At 34.8% G+C, this 24,893-nt stretch overlaps 1 protein-coding gene across 5 annotated transcripts; it reads left to right on the forward strand.

Annotated features, from left to right (window-relative positions):
• The first annotated feature begins 7,691 nt into the window (after positions 1-7,691).
• On the forward strand, positions 7,692-17,883 carry LOC120075870 (protein GIGANTEA-like). Of its 5 annotated transcripts, XR_016529116.1 has the most exons (17): positions 7,779-7,979; positions 8,322-8,428; positions 8,616-8,774; positions 9,649-9,720; positions 9,874-9,928; positions 10,041-10,183; positions 10,281-10,540; positions 10,899-10,954; positions 11,095-11,335; positions 11,427-11,577; positions 12,831-13,040; positions 13,164-14,702; positions 15,244-15,312; positions 15,611-15,829; positions 16,262-16,354; positions 16,519-16,883; positions 17,294-17,883. XR_016529116.1 is itself a non-coding variant. In XM_039029591.2 (16 exons), exons 3-16 carry the CDS (start codon positions 8,685-8,687, stop codon positions 16,816-16,818), a joined length of 3,498 nt encoding a protein of 1,165 aa, XP_038885519.2. In that variant the 5' UTR covers positions 7,779-7,979; positions 8,322-8,428; positions 8,616-8,684; the 3' UTR covers positions 16,819-17,197. The 5 variants fall into 5 exon arrangements, 2 of the variants coding, with proteins under 2 accessions (XP_038885518.2, XP_038885519.2); XR_005481448.2 differs by having other exon boundaries at positions 7,692-7,979; positions 8,322-8,774; XM_039029591.2 differs by lacking the exon at positions 17,294-17,883 and having other exon boundaries at positions 16,519-17,197.
• Positions 17,884-24,893: the final 7,010 nt, after the last annotated feature.

Consider the following 24,893-nt stretch of genomic DNA (forward strand, 5'->3'; position numbering starts at 1 on the left):
TATTGCATAGCACTTCATCACATCGCTTAGTGCGCATATTGCTAAACGATCGCATAGTACCATCGTATAGTAAATTCAACGTATCGTTTAGTTCCCACGCCAAAGCTAAACGATCGCTTAATGCTATCGTATAGCAAATTGAACGCATCGTTTAGCTCCTGCAGGTACACAATCGTCTAGCGTTCAACATCACAACGACCAGCGCCCATTGCTATACGATCGTCTAGCTTTTCTTCACGACGTGTAGCGTCTGAGCTAGACGATCGTTTAGCAACTGGAACCTCAGCGACGACAAGAACAGAGGCTGATTTTTCTGGAATGTAACTCGGTCTCTTCGCTTGTTTCTTCGATTTACAACTTAATTTCAACTCTAATGACTCCAAATAAATTACAGACTCTTGGGAACACATTAAAGCTCATCAAGCAAGAGCCAATTACAAATTTAAATGAGAAATTAAAGAGAATTAAACAGCCAAAACTCAGAAAATCATATCAGTGCATCAGTTTCATATTTCTCATATAAAACACCCACCAAACCAAAATTAAACCGAATTGAATGCTTATTTGATGCTCTGATACCAATTGTAGGAATGTATCAATTGCGGCAGAAGAACAAGGATCATCTAAGCATTCAAATTCACTAATTTTGGCATAATATAAAGCATGCTTCTACAGAAAAATGGGTTTCAAGACATACCTCTTGTAGAACTTCTTCAAAGCTTCTTCTCCAGATTGAGTTGAGGGACTCAAAACAAGCTTGAATCAAGGGATGAAGGAGAAAAGCTCACTGCAACAACCATTATTGAAGAACCATTCTTCAAACCGAATTTTCTCTCAAAATCTTTGATTGCATGCCCGATTTTCACTCCAATCTTCTCATTATATTGTAGATCAACATGCAAAGAGAAGAGCTGCATGAGTTGCAGCTCATGCTTGAAGAAGACAAAGGCAAATGTTGCTTCATGTGTGAGCTACTTCAAAGATGGATAATGGAAAAACCCATTTTTCCATTTGTGTTTTAGTTTTCCAATTTTCAATTTTATCTAAAAATAAAATTTTGATTTAAAAAATCTATTTGATTTTAAAAATGAAAAATTAATTAATTTCATAAATTAATTATTAAATAAAACTTAATTAATTTAATATCAAACATTGAATTATTTTTAACACATATCCATCTTTATAATTACTAATTATATCTCATATAATTACTAATTATATCTCATATAATTACTAATTCCTTAATTCTAATTTGAACGTTTCAAATTAACTTATCACGCTATTCTAAAGCTAGTCGTTACGAGCTAGTAGGGGGACCTCGCGGACCTACAAATCATGGGCTCCAATGATCCGAGATTAATTGCCTAAACTCATTAGACCAAATTAATCCCCATTCGTTAACTAATGGGTCATTCCACTAAAGCTCATAGTTGCACTTCTCTCACTGTAGATATCTTATGTCCACATGATTTGACCATAATCAGCAAGTCGACCCTTCACAGGTTGTTCGTTATAACGGCTGGGTCAAGTATTTGTTTTACCCCCAGATTACGTCTTATTTCTCAAGTCCCTACTGATCCTCTAATGAACAACTGGTTTGTGATTCAATCACCAAACCAAAATTTCTCAACCGAGTGAGAGGGTGGGGCCCCTTATTCAAAACCTGGATTCAGTACTTGAGAGAAAAACCTTTCTCCTATCCCTAAATCGGGTAGGCGTGAACTCCATCTTGCAAGGCTATGTACCCAGCTATTCTGTCACACCCCCTCCCAGATTACCCTTTTTATTCTGGAAGAGGTTATGACCGTGGTAGTTACTAGCTCTATTACCATCACCTACCACTCATGCCTTCTAATCTAAATACCAACATGTTTAAAACATTAGTAACATACGCATACAGCAAACCCCCCTTAAGGTTCTACAAAGATTACATAAATACATGCATACAACCATGACATAACATTTACAGAAAAATATTCACAGATGGCCCAAACATTCCTAAAGAAGCTCTAGTCCCTCTTAAAACATGTGTACATAAACAGATCATCAACCTAAGTCTTCTTAATAAGCCGAGTCTTTCAGTGGCAAGTAGCAGCAAGATCAACCCTGGGAAACTGACCACTACCTAAAAAGGGAAACACAGAAATCCCGTGAGCTAAAAGCCCAGTGAGCGAATATAGAATTGTATAACATCAAACATTACATCACTATAAACCTGTAAATATACTAATGAGTAACTCAAGCAATTGTCTCTAAATGTAGCTTTAAACCATTCTTAAACATCATTAAACATCATTATTCCTTAGTTGAGAACGAGCCTAACCGCTCAAGCTTCCAACGTTTATTACCGGCCAAGAGACCCATACTTCGGCCTCTCATTCACAACTGCCTACGTGCACGTGGCCATGCTAAGTACCATCATATCTTAGGTACTTCTGCTCAGATACCTTCTCAAACTTGTCCTTCAGTATCGAGCTACTAAGATACCTTCTCAAACTTGTCCTTTAGTATCGAGCTACTAAGATACCTTCTCAAATGTCCTTCGGTATCAAGTTGGTCAGGTACCTTCTCAAATGTCCTTCGGTACCAAGTTGGTCAGATACTTTCTCAAATGTCCTTCGGTATCAAGTTGGTCAGATACTTTCTCAAATGTCTTTCGGTATCAAGTTGGTCAGATACCTTCTCAAAGGTCCTTCGGTATCAAGTTGGTCAGCCTTCTCAAATGTCCTTCGATATCAAGTTGGTTAGGTATCTTCTCAAATGTCCTTCGGTACCAGGGTATTTTGTAACATCAAATTAAGTTCCATTGCCTATCATTTACACAAGAACTCATTCCCTCATAGCCTTCCTCTATGAAGCATATTACAAAATTAGAAACTTAACTTTTGTAATGATTACATGACATACCTTGGCCTGTGTTACACTATACAAGTCGGGAAACATGCGTTAAGTTATTCTCTAACCATTTGTTGTTTGGGGGAGTATAAATTCATCATTAATGTCACTGTAACTTACTTGATCTTATATACATAAGTATTGGAGACATTAATTCACTTAGTCACTCACCACTCTTCAGGGCTCTCAACGGTTTATACGCCTCTCCTAGCTCTTCTTGGCCTGAAAGGACATACTTCCCAGTTAAAATACTTAGAATTCTTAGTAAAATACCTCAAATATTTCATTTACTAAAAGAACTTTCATCAACAAAGACAGCTCTACTGGCGAGATCTTCATGAGCGAGATCTCCCTTATGGGCGAGATTAGCGAGATCCTCATAAGCGAGATTAGCCAGATCCTCATGAGTGAGATCAGCGAGATCCTTACTGGCAAGATCAACGAGATCCTCATGAGCGAGATCAAGCTTTATCTGGCAAATTTTCATCCTAGCGATACTCAGCCCAATTCCTAGTGAGATTTCCTTCTAGAGCAAGTCCTTATCACAAAATCAACGAGATTTCCTTTATAAGCGAGATCCTCATTCCCATATCTCGCTATAACTCCCCACGGTGAACTGCTTGTTTGTTTTTCCCAAGTAGTTGTCTGTTTATGCACCGATTCTCTATTATAACTTCAAAAATTCATAACTCAAAATCCAGAGCTCTTTCCAAAAAACTTCTTTTTACAAACTTGTTTAGAATTGAGTTAACTTTCTTACCTTGAAATTTCAGCTGAGAATTCTTTATAGTTTGGCCTAAAACTTCCAATCTTCACCTCGGTCCTGATTAACCCGAGATTCTGCCTCCTCTGAACTTTTTTCACTTCTTGTTCTTTTCCTCCTGCAATCTTTCTCCGGAAAGAGTACCTCAAAAACTAGATTCTCTCATTTTTCGAATGGCACTGATTTTACTAAATTTTCTCATGTCAATTGTCGAAACCATGCTTTTGAAATTGTTCTTCCAAAATCTTCCCACCACCTCCTGAGTTCAAGGGTTAACCACCACGTCACCCCTCATTTAAGATGTTTTTCCTTCCTTTCCATCATAATTCCTATAAATAAACATGAATTGCTACTTTAATAAATATGTAATATAACATTCCTTTGGTTAAACATGTTTATCTAGAAAACCTAGAGTTCGGGGTTTACATATTCATCCGGTCTTATCCCCAAAATGGTAAGCTTATTGAGCAGTGCTGTTGGACTACTCTCACCGTTAGTAGATAAAAGAATAATCCTGAACAAACAAAAGTTCATAATTAACTCAGGATTAAGATTGAGCTAACCTAGGTCATCTAGGTGAAATATTCAGTTTTAAACAGTAAACAACGTTATAAAGTAAGAGTGACTTATTTCTTGGTCCTGATCTTATGCAAACTCGTTGCATAAGGCGCTCTCACTTCTCATGTCATATCATGTATGAATTAGGATCACATTGTATGTAGCACTTTACAACTCTTTGTAACAACTACAGAGTAGGCCGCATTCAATGGTGTTACCAGAATAAGATACCCAACCTTATTCATGTACCATAGATCATTTTGACTATTTACTCAAACCCGATCCACTCTTATGTCTCCACATAAAGTTCAAGTACTCATACAATAGTCATGGGTCTTAGTTTATTGGCTTTAGACTTTCATACAATTTATGAGATCAATAACAAGTATATTGATAATAGAAAATGTTTATCATTTTATAAACTGCGAGTTTTTAGGACATAAAACCCAACAGGGATGTTTCTATGCCTCCTGATAATGTTACTGGTTCCTTGAATGAAAACTTGCTGTCTTTTGTTTTACCTGGGAGTGGCTCTGTCTCCTCTCCTCTACATGTGTTGTCTGAATATCATAATACTACTGTTTTTCCTAGTATGCCTCCTTAGGTTGCTACTGATTTTTATGTGGATGGCTTGCCGAGTATTGATATGTCTGGTAAAGTTGATGAAAATATAGTTCCAGATATTGTTGGCGATTTCTCTACCATTTGAAATTTCTGATGTATTGATCTATCAGCCTCCCCAAGCCTCTATTGTATTTGCACATGTTACTACTGATGAGAATGTTGGACATAATACGATTGCCTCATATCCTATCATTGGTAATCCCCATATCGTTGAAGCAAATGTCCTTCAAAACCCTTATACCAATGCTGGTCATCTTGTGATCGATAAAGAAATTTCATCTGACTCTTCTGAAGACCATGTAGTACTTGTTGAACTAGGTAAGCATAGAACGAAAAAGATTGCCTCAATGTCTCAGATTCCTGATCCTTTTTCTAGAACACACTCACTTTTACCACCATCCTCTGAGAATCCTTCCGATTCGGTTTCCAGTGTTCATTCTCATTCATCACCTGATGTAGTTGGTGCTACTGTGGCTCCAAAAAGAGTAAACACTAGAACTGGCCAAAGAAAGATTCATCAGAATGTTCCGTCCGTGCCTATTGATGGTGTTTCTTTTCACTGTGAATAAAATTTTCAAAAATGGAAGTATGTCGTTCATAGAAGAATTGTAGATGAACATAATGTTTTAGATAAGACATAATTTGCTGCCACTCTAAGCATCAAATATACTATTTTTCGTGAGATTGGTATTGCCAACTGGTGTCCTTCCATAATGGTTATGGGGTGTCTTTGTCTCTACCAAATTGGCACTGGTTTTCTATTGAACTTTGGTTTTCTTTTTATTATTATTTTTTTGTCTACAATCAGGCGTTGCGACATGTCGAATCCTTTGTTATCAAAATACCTATTTGTTTCCCCCTTCTCCCGTGTGGTATTATGCTTTCTCAGTGCCCCACTATTCTTACTCCCGTGGACACTCCTGGTCCTGTTGCCAAGTGTATCAATTTAAGCTACAAACTCTTTCAGGGATCTCATGTGCCAGAGATTGTGCACAACATTTAACCTTCTAAAGCTTATAACATACCCGTGCCTGATGATCTTTACGCTCCTCAAGGTAGTCTATTGATTCCTACTAATCTTGGAACACGTATCTTACAGGTGTTAACTTCTGAGTCCCGGACTTTGAGCGGTGTAATTTGATCTCTTACAGATCGACGGACGACTGTGGATACTCTGGTTCAATTATTGAGTTTGTCGTTGCCTTTTGATGACGACCGCCTTCTACATGATGCCTTTCCTCTCCACATGCTTAATTTTCTTTTTCTGGCAATCAAAGAGAAGTGTGTGCTTTTTTTTTTTTTTTTTGGTGGCGTTGGCTTGTTGTTCTTATTGTTATTGGTTGTTTTGGCAGTAGGTTATTGGTTTTGTTGTATGGTCGGTTTTCTTGTTGTCTGCCTGCTGTTTTGTTTGCGTTATCTCATAATTACCTATAAAAGAAAATAGTTATGCCAAAGGGGGAGATTGTTATTGTTTTTATTTGGCATGTGAATTTATTGAAATATTGGTCCTTTTCTGGTTGACTTTGTGTTAGACTGACTGGTTAATGTTTTGGAATGTTCTGGTCACTTACCTTTTTGATAATTATGTTGGTTTCCTTGTATGTATCTTCCTTGTTGATGTTGTTATAAAAGGTAGTATGAGAATGTTTTTAATTAGATTTTTAAGGATACAATCATTGTTCTTTTGTGCGGTCATTACTGAAAAAGAAGAAGTAGAAAGGGCTGTTTGGTTTTACCATGTGTGGGTGATTTCGTTAAGAGAATCGTTGAATTTAGAGGGAGCCTAAACGTACAAGATCAATCAAGCCAAAGGCTGCAAACTCAAGAGAATCCTGAGCTGTGAGAAGATTTTGAGATAGGTAACATCAAATTTAGATGGAGTCTAAACAAATTGTCTATCTAAGGTTTACTGTATTACATGATAGTCGTTCTATCAGTTTAGTAGTTCTTCTTGTAGACCTTCTGAATATTATTGAGCTTCCTTTCATTTTGGGCTGCCCCAGGTGTAGGTAAATTTATACCAAACTTGGTTAACATGTTGTGTGTTATGTTCTTCTATGCTTTTATTTGTGTTAGTTCTCCTGTCAGTATTATTGTGGCCATCATCGTATATTCAGTTGATTGTTTGTACGTTTTTCAAAATGAACATATTCTACAAATTTTGGAACTAAAAAGGTTTGTTTAAAAAATTTATGGACTAATTGCACACATACTTTAAAATTTGAGACTAAAATGATCCGTATTTGGAGGAGTAGGTGAACGTACTCGCGAAGGAAATGATCTTTACATGGAAATGAAAGAATCCAGAGTAATTAATGAAGAAAATATTGCAGAATCAAAAGTGGCTCTAGTCTACGGTCAGATGAATGAACCGCTGGGAGCTCGTATGAGAGTTGGTTTAACTGCCCTAACTATGGCGGAATATTTCCGAGATGTTAATGAACAAGACGTGCTTCTATTTTTTAACCTTAAAATAGAAAAAGGACAAATTACAAAGACCACTCTTGAAGTATGATGGTGGTTGCAATTACACCCTCAAACTTTTATTTGTAAAGATTGGGCCCCCAAACTACTAAAAATATTAAAATTTGACCATTAAACTTACAATAATGGTAGAAATTAGACCCACAAAGGATAAAAATCAAACCATCAAATTTATACAATTATGTAAGTCTGAAGATTCAATTTTAACTAGTATAACCTTGAGAGCTCAAATTTTTAAAATCGAGAGAGTATAATTCCAACTATTACCATATTTTAGAGGTTATTTTTGTAATTAAAAAAAAGAGAAAAGAATAACCACGTGGGTAAAGATGTGATGCATACATGGATGGCCATGCATGATTCTCTCGACTACCGGTGGGCATGACGCAGCACCACGCTTAGTCCCCAAGGAGAGAGGAAAATATCAGTGCCACGTAAGCAGCCAACTTAAGCCTAGAGCCCTGCTAAAGATCTGTCATATCTTCCCTCCTCTCTCTCCATCTTTCTCTCTCTTCTTCTGAACAAAAACACAACCGCTGAAAAACAATTCAGTGAAAATTAAACGAATATTTAAAATCACAATCTCAGTTTTTACAGTGATTTGTTGATTCGGAAGTTGCTTATTCAAGAGCTCCTTCAACTGAAAAACTTCCAGGTTTCTGTATTTTTCTTTTAATTTTTGGCCTTTTCCTTCTGTGTTCTTGATGTTATTCTGGTGATGTATCGCTCATAGTTTGTGATTCTGAATTTCTGATCCATGTTGAGATTTCTATACCTTTTTTTTTTCCGTTGAATTAGAGCTCATCTGCTTCCGTAATGAAGATTTTATGACAATCTTTGGTTGTATTAATTAATTTCTTCGTGTTTGTTTATTTTATTTTGTAATTTTTGTCTTATTTCGGTTCATGTAGATAAATTTTTGGGTTATTTGTTTCATATTTTCAGTATTGTTTTGTTTCATGATGTTTCCTCTGATTTTATGGCTTTCTCTTAACAGAAATCAGGTTTCTGCGTATTTTTCTTGTAACTTTGAAGACGTTGGTGGCTTTGGCACAGATTCGAAAGGCAGGAAAAATTGGAAGTATTGAGCTGGTTATATCATAGGTCATAGTTGTAAATTTTCTTTGAAGGAGCTGTCCCAGTTGCCTTAATTTTCATTTTATTTTTGTTTCAATTTTGGTAATCGAAACTGGGTGCCGATTTGGGATGTTGAGTTACGATATTTTGATTCTTGACTGGTAGCGGTGTGTTGAATGTTAAAAAGCTTGAGGTTCATCTTTTGGATTGTTAGTGAGAGGCTGGCGAAACCTGTGGACTGCTCCCAGTGAATATTTAAGAAGTAGACTATTTGTTGTTCTCTATGATGGCTAGTTCATCTGAAAGGTGGATAGATCGTCTCCAGTTTTCGTCTTTGTTTTGGACTCCGCCTCAAGACGAGCAACAAAGAAAAGTGAGCCAAGTTTCTGTGCTTCCATCTATTTTTTTAGAATCCATTCATTTTTAAAAAATCTTATTTGCCTTGTCAATGGTTTTACTTTTGTTTCTAATTGTGCAACCTGGGAAAATGGTTGGTTCTTGAAACTTGCCCATTTCGAGCTATTGATAAGGATGAAATACAAATGATTGCTATCTGATGTGTTCATATAATTTATAATTTGTTTTACAGAAGCTTCACTCTCTTTAATATATTTGTATACATGTGGAACGCAAAAACAAATGATTATGAAATGACTGTCATTTTTCTCCATCTTCTGTTGTGGGGTTATCAGTTTGCACGGTTTCTTTGGGATTGTTGGTTGATTTCTTTTGGACTTTATTGGGTGCGGAATAAAGGCTGTTCAGGGGATGTGGGAGGAGGTGCTCCTTAATCCGCCTTTTTGTAATAAAGGCAGTCTTGTAGCATACTAGTTTCTTTGCCATCTTATGGAGTATTTGGCTTGAGTGTAATAATATAAGATCTTCATACCTCTTTGTATGTGTTTGCCACAGGGCCTTTTTGTGATTAGAACTTGGTTTGATTTTGTTGGATTGGAGTTCCTTTCTGTAGTTAGTTATTGGGCTTGTTTTTTTGTATGGCCTTGCTATTTTTTTACTTTTCTCAAATTAAAGCTCAGTTTCTTATCAAAAAGAAAAAAAATGTCAATTTTTTTCTTCATATTTCTGTACTTTTTCCATGAAAAATAAACAGTACCAATTTTACGTTATTCTTAATGTGGTAAACTTTTGTCAAGAGCTTTAATATATGAGATTCAACTTTCCCTTTTAATCAAATTATATTCATAACAACGGTAACTAACATGTGCTCTTTACACCTTGGCTTTTAGGCTGAAATCACTACATATGTGGAGTGCTTGGGTCAGTTCACATCGGAACAATTCCCGGAGGATATTGCAGAGGTTTTCCCATACCCATTTTCTACTCAAATATTCTGTTATTCAGAAACATACTCAATAATCATACTGATATGGATGAGAAATCTGAAATTTTGTGGAGACTTGGGAGATTTAGTGTTTAGGAGTGTAGCTTATTGATGTGTACTCTTGCTGCAGTTAATACGTAGTCATTATCCATGGAAGGAAAAGCGCCTTATTGATGATGTCTTGGGTAAGGGCTAATCTGTCTTGTCATTAGTAGTTTAGTGATCATTTCATTGCCATTAAATATTCTATGCATGAGTACTAAGTAATTGACTTTTACTGTTGAAAACAATGTCCAGCAACTTTTGTTCTTCATCATCCGGAGCATGGGCATGCTGTTATTCTTCCAATTATATCTTGTATTATTGATGGTACTATGGCGTATTGCAAGAGCGGTTCTCCCTTTTCGTCTTTCATATCCTTATTCTGCCCCAACACAGAAGTGAGCTTAAATGAGAATTTCCTACTTTGTCTCTTCTCTTTTGAGCTTGGATTAGATTCAGAAATGTGTGTTGCCTCACATATATTGTTTTCTCCAGCATGATTATTCTGAACAATGTGGTGAGATATTGAGAATTTTGACTCATTATAATCGTCCCATATATAAGACGGAACAACAAAATATGGAAGGAGAAAGAAGTGGTTGTGATAACCATACAACAACCGGTGACTCAAGTGATGTGCCACCCAGCCAGATGCCTTTGAATCAGGATAGGAAGCCTTTAAGGCCTCTATCTCCATGGATTACTGACATATTGCTTGCGGCGCCTCTAGGTATCAGAAGTGACTACTTCCGTTGGTGAGTGGTTATGTTACAAGTTTTACTATTTACATCAATAAATGTAGTAGGACTCAGGAGGTTAGCAGTATGTAATCACTGAAACCAAATTTTGAATTCACAAGTACTTTAATGATCTATAATATAGGGTCATATTTATTTCTTCGGACTCATATCTATCTACAAGTACTGAATAGTGGCAAGGTAAGGTAGAGTTTAAGCCTCGGACTCGGATCTAAACTTATTTGTAGTTCCAAAGAGTTTAAATCCATCTAATGCTGTTTTAACTGTCAAAGTCAATTAATGCTCTAAACACAATCTTATTGGTCTTTCTGTTAGATTTTTTCACCTGACCTTACAATGGTTTTACATCCAACAGGTGTAGTGGCGTTATGGGAAAATATGCAGCTGGAGAACTAAAGCCGCCTACAACTGGTTTGCCCATTACCCTTTTAACCAACTGAATAAATTTTATTTATTGATGTTACGTTTTTTTCATTAATGCATGATATAATATTATCATCCATATTGAGACAAGGGATTCACAATGCTATATATATATTTTTCTCTCTTAGCTACATCTCGTGGGTCTGGAAAGCATCCGCAACTTGTACCGTCAACTCCAAGATGGGCTGTTGCTAATGGTGCTGGTGTTATATTAAGTGTATGTGATGAAGAAGTTGCTAGATATGAGACTGCCACGTTGACGGCAGCAGCTGTTCCTGCACTTCTACTTCCTCCACCAACTACAGCTTTAGACGAGCATCTAGTTGCTGGGCTACCTGCTTTGGAGCCTTATGCACGTTTATTTCACAGGTCGAATTCTAATTCGGAAGAAAGAAACGAATGAAATTATTGAATCTTTTCAACTTAGCCTCAATGGCATACTCATGTATTTTTTACTTAGGTACTATGCTATTGCTACTCCAAGTGCTACTCAAAGACTTCTTCTTGGGCTTTTAGAAGCACCTCCTTCATGGGCTCCTGATGCACTTGATGCAGCTGTTCAGCTTGTAGAACTCCTTCGGGCTGCTGAAGACTATGCATCCAGAATAAGAGTAAGCTAGTTTTAGTGGCGTTTCTATTTTTCTTGACATAATTTCTTTTTCCTTTTCAGTCTCTCGAAATTATTTACTTCTGTTGGACATTTAGGAGGAAGAGGGAAAGGTAGAAAAGAAGAGGAAAAAATGGCAAAAATTAATGTCAACAAAGAAAAATTGCTCAATTTTTTTTTTTTTTTTATCAAAATCTTCTAGGCCGAGAATATTATGTTATGCCCAAGTAGGCTGTAAAAAATTGCTCTCACCAATATTCTTAGTTAAAATCTTAGTCATGTGATAAAAATAAATTTTGAGTGGACATTATAATGAGAATATTCACAATCTTGAACCACTCCCACACCATGATGTCCTAAGGATGCTTAGCAGTGGGCAGCCTTTCATTACTTAAACCAACTAGTTCGTATTTCCTTATAAAAGCAAGCCACCCAACCAACGTAAGGAAAACAGAAATTGAGAATAAATTTTAGATTTGTTGGTTGATTCTCCAATGTCAACATAGTTTGTGTATCGAGTGATTTTGATAATCTTTTCTTCAGTTGCAAGCTAATTTAGACAAATAAAATTATGTCATTCTCTTTTTTGAATTTCTGCTTCATATGTTGGATGGGAAAGAACAGATTTGCCAAGAATTTTAAATTTTAGATTTGTTGGTTGATTCTCCAATGTCAACATAGTTTGTGTATCGAGTGATTTTGATAATCTTTTCTTCAGTTGCAAGCTAATTTAGACAAATAAAATTATGTCATTCTCTTTTTTGAATTTCTGCTTCATATGTTGGATGGGAAAGAACAGATTTGCCAAGAATTTTGTAAACTACATAAAACAACATTATGGTCTTGTTCTTTAATTTGCAGACTTCTTGAGAGTCTTAAGATTAGACCAATGTAATTAAGCACATAATAGACTAATTTTATTAAAAAAATATGGTACCCATCCATAACTTCATTGAACCCAACTGCAGGGTTTGTTCCACTCAAGAAAAGATTTAAATGTTGAAGTGGTATAGATATGGTTCGTCTCGCATGCTTGCATAGTTGGTAAACAGGTATACATAGTTATTGAATTACGGGAATTATCTCCAGTAAATGGAAAAAGAATTACATGCTGACTGTAATTGATTGGTTAATGGATTTCCTATGTGTTTCTTTTCCTTTTATTTTTCTATGGATAATATGATACAATAGAAATCGTTAACTACTTCGTCATGTTCCCGTTTCATCTTTATCTTATTGGATTTTTCTTTACTGCAGCTTCCTAGGAACTGGATGCATTTGCACTTTTTACGTGCCATAGGAACTGCAATGTCAATGCGAGTAGGTATTGCTGCTGACGCTGCAGCAGCACTACTTTTCCGGATACTCTCCCAACCTGCATTGCTTTTTCCTCCTTTGAGGCAAGTCGAGGGAGCTGAAATTCAACATGAACCATTGGGTGATTATATATCATCCTACCAGAGACAGGTACATATAGATCAACCCTGAAGAGCGGACTGCACTCACACAAAACTATAACTTGGGATGTTAAGAATGTTCTTGTGTTCCAATTATAGTTTCTAACATTCAAACTATATTGGCTTATGCCAGATAGAAGTTCCAGCAGCAGAAGCAACAATTGAAGCAACTGCCCAAGGGATTGCATCCATGCTTTGTGCCCATGGCCTAGAAGTTGAATGGAGAATCTGTACCATTTGGGAAGCTGCTTATGGCTTGATTCCGTTAAGTTCTTCTGCAGTTGATCTTCCAGAAATTGTCGTCGCAACACCGCTACAACCTCCCTTATTATCTTGGAATTTGTACATACCACTTCTTAAGGTCCTTGAATATCTTCCTCGTGGCAGTCCATCTGAAGCATGTCTAATGAAGATATTTGTTGCTACTGTAGAAGCAATTCTTCAAAGAGCATTTCCATCCGAGTCTTCAACAGAGCGTACAAGGAAACTCAAATATCTTTCAGGAAATGGTTATGCCTCTAAGAACCTTTCTGTATCAGAGCTTCGGATGATGGTTCACTCTCTTTTCTTAGAATCATGTGCTTCTGAAGAGCTTGCTTCACGTTTACTTTTTATTGTGTTAACTGTTTGCGTTAGTCACGAAGCTCAATCAAACGGACGAAAGAAAAGAAGAAGCGATAGTAGTAATTTTCAGGAAGAAAGGGTTGAGCCAAGTCAAGACATGTCCAGAGAAAGAAGAGAAACAAAAAGTAGGATGAATAAACAAGGACCTGTATCAGCTTTTGATTCTTATGTTCTTGCTGCTGTTTGTGCTCTAGCTTGTGAACTGCAACTATTTCCATTGATGTCACGGGGAAGGAAACGTTTGAATTTTAAAAGTTCGCAAGATGTGGCCAAGTTGGTCAAAATAAATGGATCTTTTGAACTTCAGAGTAGCATTGACTCAGCCATTCGTCATACTCATAGGATTTTATCAATTTTGGAGGCTCTCTTTTCTCTGAAGCCTTCTTCTCTTGGAACATCTTGGAGTTACAGTTCAAATGAAATAGTTGCTGCAGCTATGGTTGCTGCTCATGTTTCAGAACTATTTCGACGGTCAAGAGCTTGCATGCATGCTCTTTCTGTTTTGATGCGGTGCAAGTGGGACGAAGAAATTTACACCCGGGCTTCATCACTGTACAACCTTATTGATATTCACAGCAAAGCTGTCGCATCTATTGTCAATAGGGCTGAACCATTAGAAGTGCACTTAGTGTCTGCACCACTTTCAGAGTACTCTCGTGTATCTTCAGCAGGGCGAAAGCCAACTCAACATGATAACCATGTCTACTTCGAGACTGGACAGCAATCTATCCCGAAATGTGAAGAGTCATGCCATGTTATGGCGAAACTTTCATTTGAAAGAGCTCCAGATTCAAATGTTGACTTGGAAAATACGTTGGGCAAACGAATAGCAAGTTTCCAGTTAGATGCTTCTGAATTAGCGAATTTTCTCACAATTGATAGACATATAGGATTCAATGGATGTGCACAAATTCTTTTAAGATCAGTGCTGGCAGAGAAGCAGGAGTTATGTTTCTCTGTCGTTTCACTTTTATGGCACAAGTTAATTGCGACACCCGAAATTCAACCTAGCGCGGAGGGGACATCTGCCCAGCAAGGATGGAGACAGGTAATCTAACTGTTGCCTTCTTTCTGCCCATTGTATTTCTGGTTTAGGTACTGAGAGGTGATAAACCAGATGAATTCTTCTTCAACTGCTTCTACCAGCACAAGCAATCAACTACTCGGGGGATATTTTGATTTTTTTTTTCTAATTCAACAATATGCAAGTGGGGGATTGAACCTTGACCTCTTGATCGAGGGTATAATTATGCGAGTTGAACTTAGACTGTTTTGAATTGATTTTAAAATGGTTAAAATCACTTTTGTGATGTTCAAAATCATCCCAATTCGTGTTCTTAATCATTCAAAAGCAATTTTAGGTTTGATTTTACACTTTAAAATATTAAATTGATTTTGAATATTAAAACATATTTCAGAGTGATTTTGAATATGACAAGGTAATTTTAACCGTTTCAAAACCACATCCTTGCGATAAAAAAAGATACAGCTTCCATGCACATTCTGATGCTTATAATGTACAGTCGACTACTTATTTTAATTTTGCATGAGCGAGTATTCTGATGGACAAATACGCTTCAATTTTGTAGGTAGTTGATGCTCTATGCAATGTTGTTTCTGCATCCCCAGCAAAAGCAGCTGCAGCTGTTGTGCTCCAGGTCTATTCTCTAGTCAACTTGTTCATTGCTTAAATTTATTCCTATATCATTTTTTTCCTGTTCTTGGTAAATTAAAATGCTAATGCTGCCATCAATTTATTGAAATTGTATAACAATGAAGATTGAAGAATTCCCTATTCCATGTTGCAGAGATTTGTCGCCAGACAAAAAATTTCTTAAAAAGTTGTAATATTTTTCATGGAAATGGCGCTTGAATTAATAGCTCGAGTTTCTGGGTTTATCTCTGTTGAATGCTTCATGTATTATAGTTACTTCTATTGCTTTCTGGGATTGTCAGGCTGATAGAGAATTCCAGCCTTGGATTGCTAAAGATGATACCCAAGGGCAAAAGATGTGGAGAATCAATCAGCGGATCATCAAATTGATTGTTGAACTCATGAGAAATCACGATAAACCGGAATCGCTAGTAACTTTAGCAAGCGCATCTGACCTTCTTTTGCGTGCTACAGATGGAATGCTGGTGGATGGAGAAGCTTGCACTTTGCCCCAGCTGGAGGTGATATAGAATTTTGACCTTAAAAGTTTAACGAGCATGTTTGGTAGTGATTTTAAAATGGTTAAAACAATTTTTTAATGTTCAAAATCACTTCAAAATATGTTTTTAATTATTAAAAACAATTTAATGCTGACGTTACACTTCCAAATGTGATTTCTATACAATCAAAATTGATTTGGAAGGATTAAAATCATCATGTTTGGAGTCACTTTAAACGGGATGAAACAAAAATAATTTTAACAAAAATTACTCTCATAGGCATAAAGAGGAGGAGTTTGGGGGATAAAACCAAAGCAATCTATCCTGTGTAGAGAAGAAAAATGACAGATGGGAGGGAGGAATAATTGAACACTGTAGATAAGATACATTGTAGTTGTATTACTATGAACTTCGTTGTTTGTTGGTATTTAAATCTCTCATTTATATGGACAGCTTCTAGAAGCAACAGCTCGAGCAGTTCGGCCTGTGTTGGAGTGGGGAGAATCTGGGTTGTCCATCGCGGATGGTCTTGCCAACCTTTTGAAGGTAACATTTTTTCATGTTTCAAGTACTCGCTCAAATAAATTTCGAATTGAGGAAACTTAACATCATATTTTGACTCGTCAAATTGATTATGCCTATAAAATCAGCAATCATAACCCCAATTGTCAACGAACTGCATTTTGATAGAAATGAATTTGTCCATACAGTGTCGTCTGCCAGCTACAGTTCGGTGTCTTTCTCATCCAAGTGCACATGTCCGTACTTTGAGTACATCAGTTCTTCGCGATATTTTGCAAACTGGTTCATTCGTCTGTAGATCTACACCAAAGAACATAAATGGTGTCCACAGCCCATCCTTTCAATACCTCAACAGGGAAGCAATTAACTGGAAAGATGACCTTGAAAAGTGCTTAACTTGGGAAGCTCATAGTCGACTCGTAACCGGAATGCCCATTGAGGTTCTTCATGTTGCTGCCAAGGAATTAGGCTGCTCTATTTCTTTGTGAGATTAACTAAGGCATTGGCAACCAATTTACTCGGACGATAGGCGAGCGGCTTACGTAGAGAAATAGTAAGTATTGATTGATTCGAAACAAGCAGCTTCGTATTAGCTACTCCTAAGTTTTCTCATTCTGTTTGAGAAATAAAACCTCATAATGTCATAATAGTTCCTTATTCTGGCCAGAGGTTGGTACTTTTTCATATGATGAGATGATCATGTACAGTAACACCATGACAGGGCAACCAGCTTTCTCACCTATCTTGTTATCTTGTTGTATCTGTTTTGTATGTTGTAAAACCCTGTGTTATTTCAGTGGTTGGTCTACCACATGTAATTTGGATCTTCTTACATCAAATGAATTAGAGTAGCTTGAACTTGGCAGAGCTCCATCTACTATTATTTCAACTTTCTCCAGGAAAATATATATGTTATCTCCATTTGATTTTTCCTAATTGTTCTCAACCCGGTCGGTTTTGCAGCTATCCCAAATAAGGGTTTTAAGGTTCGTATATTATGTTCATGCCACGGTGTCAGTTGTCGGTTTTGGTGTCGTTTGATAGTTTAGTCGGAGCAGCAAATGGTTTTGGAGCAGACATGGTTATGCTCAGTTAAATCATTGAGGCCATCTATAGGAAGGCCAACCCCGGCTGCTACATGACCCCGATGTTCAGCATCCCTTTCTTTTTCGAGTTGGGACGAACACGTTTGAGCTAATCATCAGGCGAAAGCAGGCAAGTTTGATCAGAGTGACCAAGTGGGAAGGCTTTTGAAACACAGATGAAACCAGTAAGTAGTTGTGTGCACATAGGTTTTTGCTAATGAGTTGAAGGCTATAATATATGGAGTGAGTCATGTTTATATCTACTTGTGGCGCTAAAAAGTTGGGAAAAAAAAATCTTAACCAAACTAGAAGATATTTTAGTGTATTTGTTATTATATTCTTATTATTTTTGAAATATTAGAATATGGTATTCTGGCGGTGAGAAAAAAAATGTCTTTTTTCTTTTGAAACTTCGTATTAAGGTTAGTGGTTGGATTTTAAACTTTTATATTCGAATTTGAAGTTCATCAATGTGACTGGGGAAGTGGGATATATATTTAAGTTGTGCAACGTGAACATAACTCTACTAAAATATATAATCTTGATTAATCTTGATTAAAAAGTTAGATGTTTTAATCTTTTCATCCTGTGCTCACGTAAAATATAGACTTTATAATGAAAAAAAATAAGAGAGAGACAAATATATCAATAATAATAAATAATAAAAACGACAACGATGTGGAAAATATTACACTTGGCCATGGGCACAGATTTGAGATAGATAAAAAAGAAAAAGAAAAACTAAAAACTCGGACTATTTTGTAATTCTGACCTTGATTTGTAATAAAAACTTGACATTTGATATCAGTTTGGTTTGATTCCTCGTGTTTAGAATGACATTTTCCCAACGATCCTATATATCTTTGGTGAGGTGCAATAGATAATATATGTGTAATATTTGTTTCAAAAAAACATACTTTTTATTATTTTCATAATTATCATATATAATAATAATAATAAAGAAAAGGATGGTTGAATTACAATTTTAGTCCTTATAGGTTCTAAGTTTTTTTGTAAAGTTATTTTTAGTTCAACAATATGTGTGAGGGGTAATCGAGCCCTTGATCTCCATTTTTTTTTTGAAATAATGTTATTTTAATAAATAATGATAAAAATAGGGTTGAAGGAAAAATAATAACAAACATAAGGTTATAGAATTGTGGACCCGATACATGATTAAAAGAAAACATGCACCCGATCTACGAGTATTTAAATGAATCGTGGACCTAGTACACAATTTAGATAAAATTGTATACCCATAAATAATTTTAAGCTCCACATAAATGTCACATTCGAGATTTTGTTATGTCGAAAATCGTGGACCCAGTTCCATAAAAAAAAAATCTTTGTTTCACTATCACTTTTAGAGGTTATCATTAATCTGGCAGGATCAGTTTTGGACAAAAACCGATTTAAGTGAAATAAGGAAAAAAGTGAAGAAAGGAAAACAGAGAAGAAAACAAAAGATAATGAAACTACAAAAAAAAAATAAAAAAATTGACAAACTAAAAAAGAAAAATAAGAGAGAAAGAAGGAAGAAAACAAAACAATGTAGATTGAGAAGAAAATAAGAAGCAAAAAGGAAGAAGAAGAGAAATGGTGCAATGAAAAAAAGAGAAAAAGAATGGTGAGAAAGAGAGGGAAAAGAGGAGAGATTGGAAAATTTGAGTGAATTTCTTGGGTGTTGGGAAAAGAAGAAGAGAGAGAATGCATTTAGTTATAATTGTTCTAGAAATTCAAAGTGGATTTTTCTAAAAACCACTATTCCTATGGTATTGAACATTAATGAGATGTATAAGACATGTTTGACAAGATCAATCCCATCATTCCTTTCATACACGATTTTATAAAAATCAATGGACATTCTTTTTCGTCTATACGTCAATTTGTCATTGAATTCCCTTTTTGTACCCTCCTGCAGTTAATTTAATAGTTTTTTTCATTGCTTTGCGAAATGAAACTCTATTCTTTGATTGTTTGGCTATAAATTCTGCAAGAATATTAGGGTGTTCGTAAGGGTTTCCTATTTTTGTAATAGCAATATTGAGTTTTCGATTCCTATAATTTCATTCTTTTTGTACATTTGTAATTCTTCGATTTTTCGAGACACACCTTCTATTCTATTAATAACTTTGGGAATCTCATAAAGATTATCACATGAATAAAATCAATTTCTTTTTGAATCTCGATACGTGCAACTCCCTCAACACTAGAAAATATTCTCATATTTTTTTTTACATAATTCCGGATACAATCTCGTATTTTTGATCTTCTTGTAAATCTTCGAAATATGGGGTGTGCAAACCAAAGATAATGATGCCCTTGGGTTGCATCAAGTCTAAAACTAAGTGGATTTATTTTTTGTCCTGATTCTCCTAAAGACACCAATACACCATATATATATTAGACTTAAACAAACGTGGATATATAATATAATATATTTGTTTAATAATGGTATTTATTGTATTAGTCTTTTTTTTTTTTTTTTAAAAAAACCCTTTAAAATAAAGTTATTTTAATAAATAAGAGACTAAACGAAATTTATGGACCCCGTCCACGATTTCCAATGTGGTAAAGTCTTATATGTAGTTGTCATGTGGAGCTTAAAATCGTGGATTTGGTTCACAATTTTATTTAACCTGTATACCTGGTCCACGATTTATTAAAACACTCATGGACGTGATATACTTTTTTCCTTAATTATATACTGAGTCTACGATTCTTTCATCCTATTTTTGTTATTATTTTCCTCTCTGACCCTATTTTTATGACAATTTATTAAAATATTATTTTTAAAATAACCTTTTGTTCTCTTAGTCAAGATAATGCTCAAGCTCTAGTTCATCTCTTAAGATTTAATCTCTAAATTCAAGTGTGTTTTTTTTCACCCATAGCTATCTATTTTTATTTGATTTTTTACTTCATTCTAAACCTCAATGCAATTAACTAGAAATAATTATTCGATACAATTTGTTATTAAAAAAAAAAGTAAATTTGCAAAACAATCTAGTGTACCTAGTTAAAAAAGTTTACCTGTAAATTAAAAAATCAATCGAGTTGAAAGAAATCAATATACTTCTATTGAAAAAGAAGGTCATTTTTTTAAAGGGGCAATTACACACTTGGCAAAAGAGTTATTTAGAGAATAGATCCTATACAAAACTTATTTTTATAAATATCTAAATTATTGGATATTTACAAATGTAGGGTTTATATGCAGATTAGGACCACAATAACTTTTAGAGGTTAGCCTAAATTGCATTTATGGCTATTTATTAGAGAAAAGAGTTTCTATATTTTTTAAGCTTACTTAATGTTGGAGAGAGATTATGACCAAATATATTAAATTAGAGTGATAATATTTGACCCTTTTTTAAATGCATTTATTATAGACTCCAAATTAGTTGAGATCTCAGATTACAACCAATTCAATTAGTTCAACGACAGTTGCCCTTCACATTCTCTTCCTTCCCTTCCTTCACAGAAATTCAATTGGTATATAGTACACATTTTGTAGTTATTTTTGGATATACTGTTACACATTTCATGTCTAATATATTTGTATGTAAATATAATATGTTACATATATGCACGTATGTAACATATCACATAGTATATTTCGAGTCAATATATATTATATATTGGTAGCACGTATATACCAGTGATCATTGTGGTAGGTGTATGAAATATTCTAACATAAACATGCAATACACTAAGAATTTTTATATTATGAAATATCTTAAAACATCGTATTAATATATTTTTTTAGCACTACAGAAGTTCCATTCGAAGGTATATTTGTAATATACTAAAATAGATAGTTGTTCCTTTCAATTTTTTCGTTAGATGATTTTTTAAATACCCCTTAGAACATTGTGTTATGTGTGAAATATTTTAACATATATATGCAATATACTAAGAATTGTTACATAATGAAATATACTTTAAAACACCTAATTAATATGTTTTTGGCACTATAGTAGTTCCATTCGAAGGTGTTAGGGTATGTGTTTTTGCAATATGATTGACTTATTTATTATAGGCAAAACTTGAACAATATGTTTCTATAACATGTTTTACAACATGCTAGGACATCTTCAATGACTTCTGTAACGTGAAAGGTAGCAGATTCTGCAGAAGTTTTTTTTCCTTATCTGTCAATAGGATTTCTCAAATTCTGTTTTGAAGAATATTTTTGTCGTTGTGTTGTGATTGTGTAGAAAACACAAGTGTGTTAATCCATGAGACCGTGAAGTTTTTTTCATTGTCGGTCTCGAGTGTTTCTCTAGATCTAATTGATTTGTTCTTCATCAACTTGAGAAAAGTGTCTCAAACTTAGGGGGAGCCTAAGTTCAAAAAGTGAAGTGGTATTCACTAGACGGTGGAAAGATTGCAATTGAGAGGGAGTCTCACACTTAGGGAGAGCCTAAGTGATCATTTACTAATCTTATACTTAGAAGGAGCCTAAGTACGTTGAACGTGAGGAGATCTCACACTTAGGGGGAGCCTAGATTACATTGAGAGGGAGTCTCACACTTAGGGGAAACCTATATAATTATTTTCTAAGTTGGGTCTTTGCGTGTCACTATAATTGTCATTTATTTACAGATAAATACATCGTTGTAATTGTTTGGCTTTATTTATTAGTGAATATATCTTTCCACGGGCACATTGTCCCCTAGACGTAGTTGGTATTTGTCACACCTCCTCCCAAATTACCCTCTTAACTTAGAAAGAAATGTGAAGACAGTAAATATCGGTCCTCTTATGACATTTTATTGTCAAATTGATTCCCATTTAACCTGATATTCAACATATAAATATACATTCACATCATAACTCGCAGTCTTATAAACATTCTAGACCTTCATACAACCTATACATGGCTCATATATACGCATGGATATATTTACAAACATATACATACCAACAAAACTAACTTCTCTCATTTCCTGCTAATATGATTACATGTAAGACCAGACCCAAAACTATATACATACAAAAATCTAAGAGACTTGAGCTATCTAATAACTTGATGCAGTGGAGATTGGACTTGTGTAGATTAGGCACCGAGAACTCTTTCGCTACATGGGGAGAGAAAAATATTAAAAGGACAAGCTGGGAAGTCCAGTGAGTGACGAGTTTAAAACAGTAATATTTGTAATAAACTATAGTAATATAAGATTTAAAATAATTTTCCATGAAATCCATAGCTAAAACATGGTTTCCTTAATAAACAAAATAGAAACATTCCCATCAATAAATCCAAGTCAAGATGCATTTTTAACGTAAATTTCTAGAACAACTCCGAGTATTAGAAAAACCATAACTGCTCATAAAATCAGTGATAGAAAACCGTCATCAAAATCGCAGTTTAATTACACTAAGAACATATCCTGCTCATAAAAATTCACATAAAGTTTAGTATATAAATTATACCGTAAGCATTTGAAAATAGTCACTCACATTTTAAACTCATGATAGTTTTTTAAATCATTTATTAACAAAGCTTTCATGAAACTCCATAACATTTAACTAATAACAAAAATATTCGGTAAAAAAACCCACAATATTCAGAAGAAAATAATTCACCTCAAATCCTTTACCTTTCATCAAATTCATGAGGAACACACTTGCTCGTAAATTCCAACTAAAACATAGTTTTTATTCAAACAAATCAATATTGTGGAAATCATATATAAAACAGTAAAGAGAATCCACATTGAAACACTACCTAATAAAACAAATCATGCCAGAGTTTCAGTCGCAAATCATATATACTATAGTACCATATGTGTATATATTATAAATCAAAATACTTGAAAAGGAACCTCTGACATTCAAGGGCGAGAGTTATTCAGGTTAGAAGTATACACGGTTCGGTTCGATATGGTTTTGAGCCGAACCATGAACCGAATCGAAGTGCTCGGTTCTCAGTTAAATAGGATCGTTGAAAACTGATTTCCATCGATTTTGGTTCTTGAATCAGTTCAGATCGATTTGGTTCAGTTCGATTTTTAACCGATGGTTCAGTTTTTTTTAAACGAAATATCAATTTTCGCTACTGCGTTGTGCCTTTTGTTCAGCTATATTTTTACTATTCTTTGTTACCAAAATCTCAATTAAAGTTCATCTAAATCTAAAATAAAGTTCATCCTAAATCTCAAACAAAGTTCATCCAAATCTAAATTAAAGTTCATCCAAAATATTAAACAAAGTTCATCGAAATCTAAATTAAAGTTCATCCAAAATCTCAATAAAATTTCATCCAAAATCTCAATAAAGGTTCAATATTGAAGACATCCATCTAGAGTTGATCCAAGTTCAAACATAAAATACAATCCATCCATCTAGTCTAAGTCCCCATTCAAAGTTCAAACACAACCTAAAATCCAAGTTCAAACATGAAATTAAAGTGCACAAATTACAAATTTTTGACGTCCAAACATGATAAAATTGAATTCCAGACAAATCAAATCCAAGGTTCCTCCCACTCCATTCTTCAATCACCTTGATTAACTAGTAACTACCGTGGATGCTTTGTCTTCTCCACTAATGATTTCTACAAAAAAAAAGTTTATATAATATAAATAAAGAGATATTAAAAGGTATACTTAGATTGAAAAATTACCTGACTCAAGCTTTTCATTATGGTCGGTTGTTATCTCAATTGTCTCATCTCTATTTATAATTGGTGTAGAACACATCCAATTTTGTGTACAAACAAGAGCTTCAACCGTTTTTGAAGATAATGTACTCCGATATAAGTCTAAAACCCGACTTCCTGTGCTAAAAGTGGACTCCAAAGCTACAGTTGAGATAGGAATGGAAAATATATCCTTAACCATTTTTGCTAGAATCATGTACTTTCCAGAATATGCTTTCCACCATGTTAAGATGTCAAATCGACTATCTATAAGGGGATAAACTGATACTTTTAGAGTCTTTGATTTTTCACATGGCACAATGATATACTTATCGAACTCGGTCTTACTCCATTGACTATCTTTTTTAATCAAGTATTCAACAAATCTATAATAATTGCGAGTAGCTCAAGATTCATCATCATTGTTCTTCTCCATCAAATTCTCCAATTTCTCAATTTGATTTGTTGCACTATCCTCCTCTTTATCAGCACTTTTATACTCATTATACATTCTTCTAATCATATCTTCAATTTTTTTCCCAATTTCATTTGCCATCTCTCCATCATATAAAGTCGTAAGCATAAATATCACAAATTCTAACTTATAATGAGGGTCTAAAACAACAGTAACATACAAGAGAAGATTTATCCTATCAATTTCCTTCCAATATTTGTCAAATTTTGCTTCCATTCTTCTCGCCATGGTAGACAACAAAGTGTTGAAAGTAGTGTATTCTGCCCTTTAGTCGTTTTCTATTCTCTGTTATTTCTAATGTGTGTCTTAATTATTTATTTGGCTCTATTGTACCCTATAAATGTGTGAAATGTATAA

This window comes from Benincasa hispida, chromosome 4 (assembly GCF_027475165.1).
Source record: "Benincasa hispida cultivar pf3 chromosome 4, pf3_genome.v1.1, whole genome shotgun sequence".
NCBI classification, from domain to species: domain Eukaryota; kingdom Viridiplantae; phylum Streptophyta; class Magnoliopsida; order Cucurbitales; family Cucurbitaceae; genus Benincasa; species Benincasa hispida.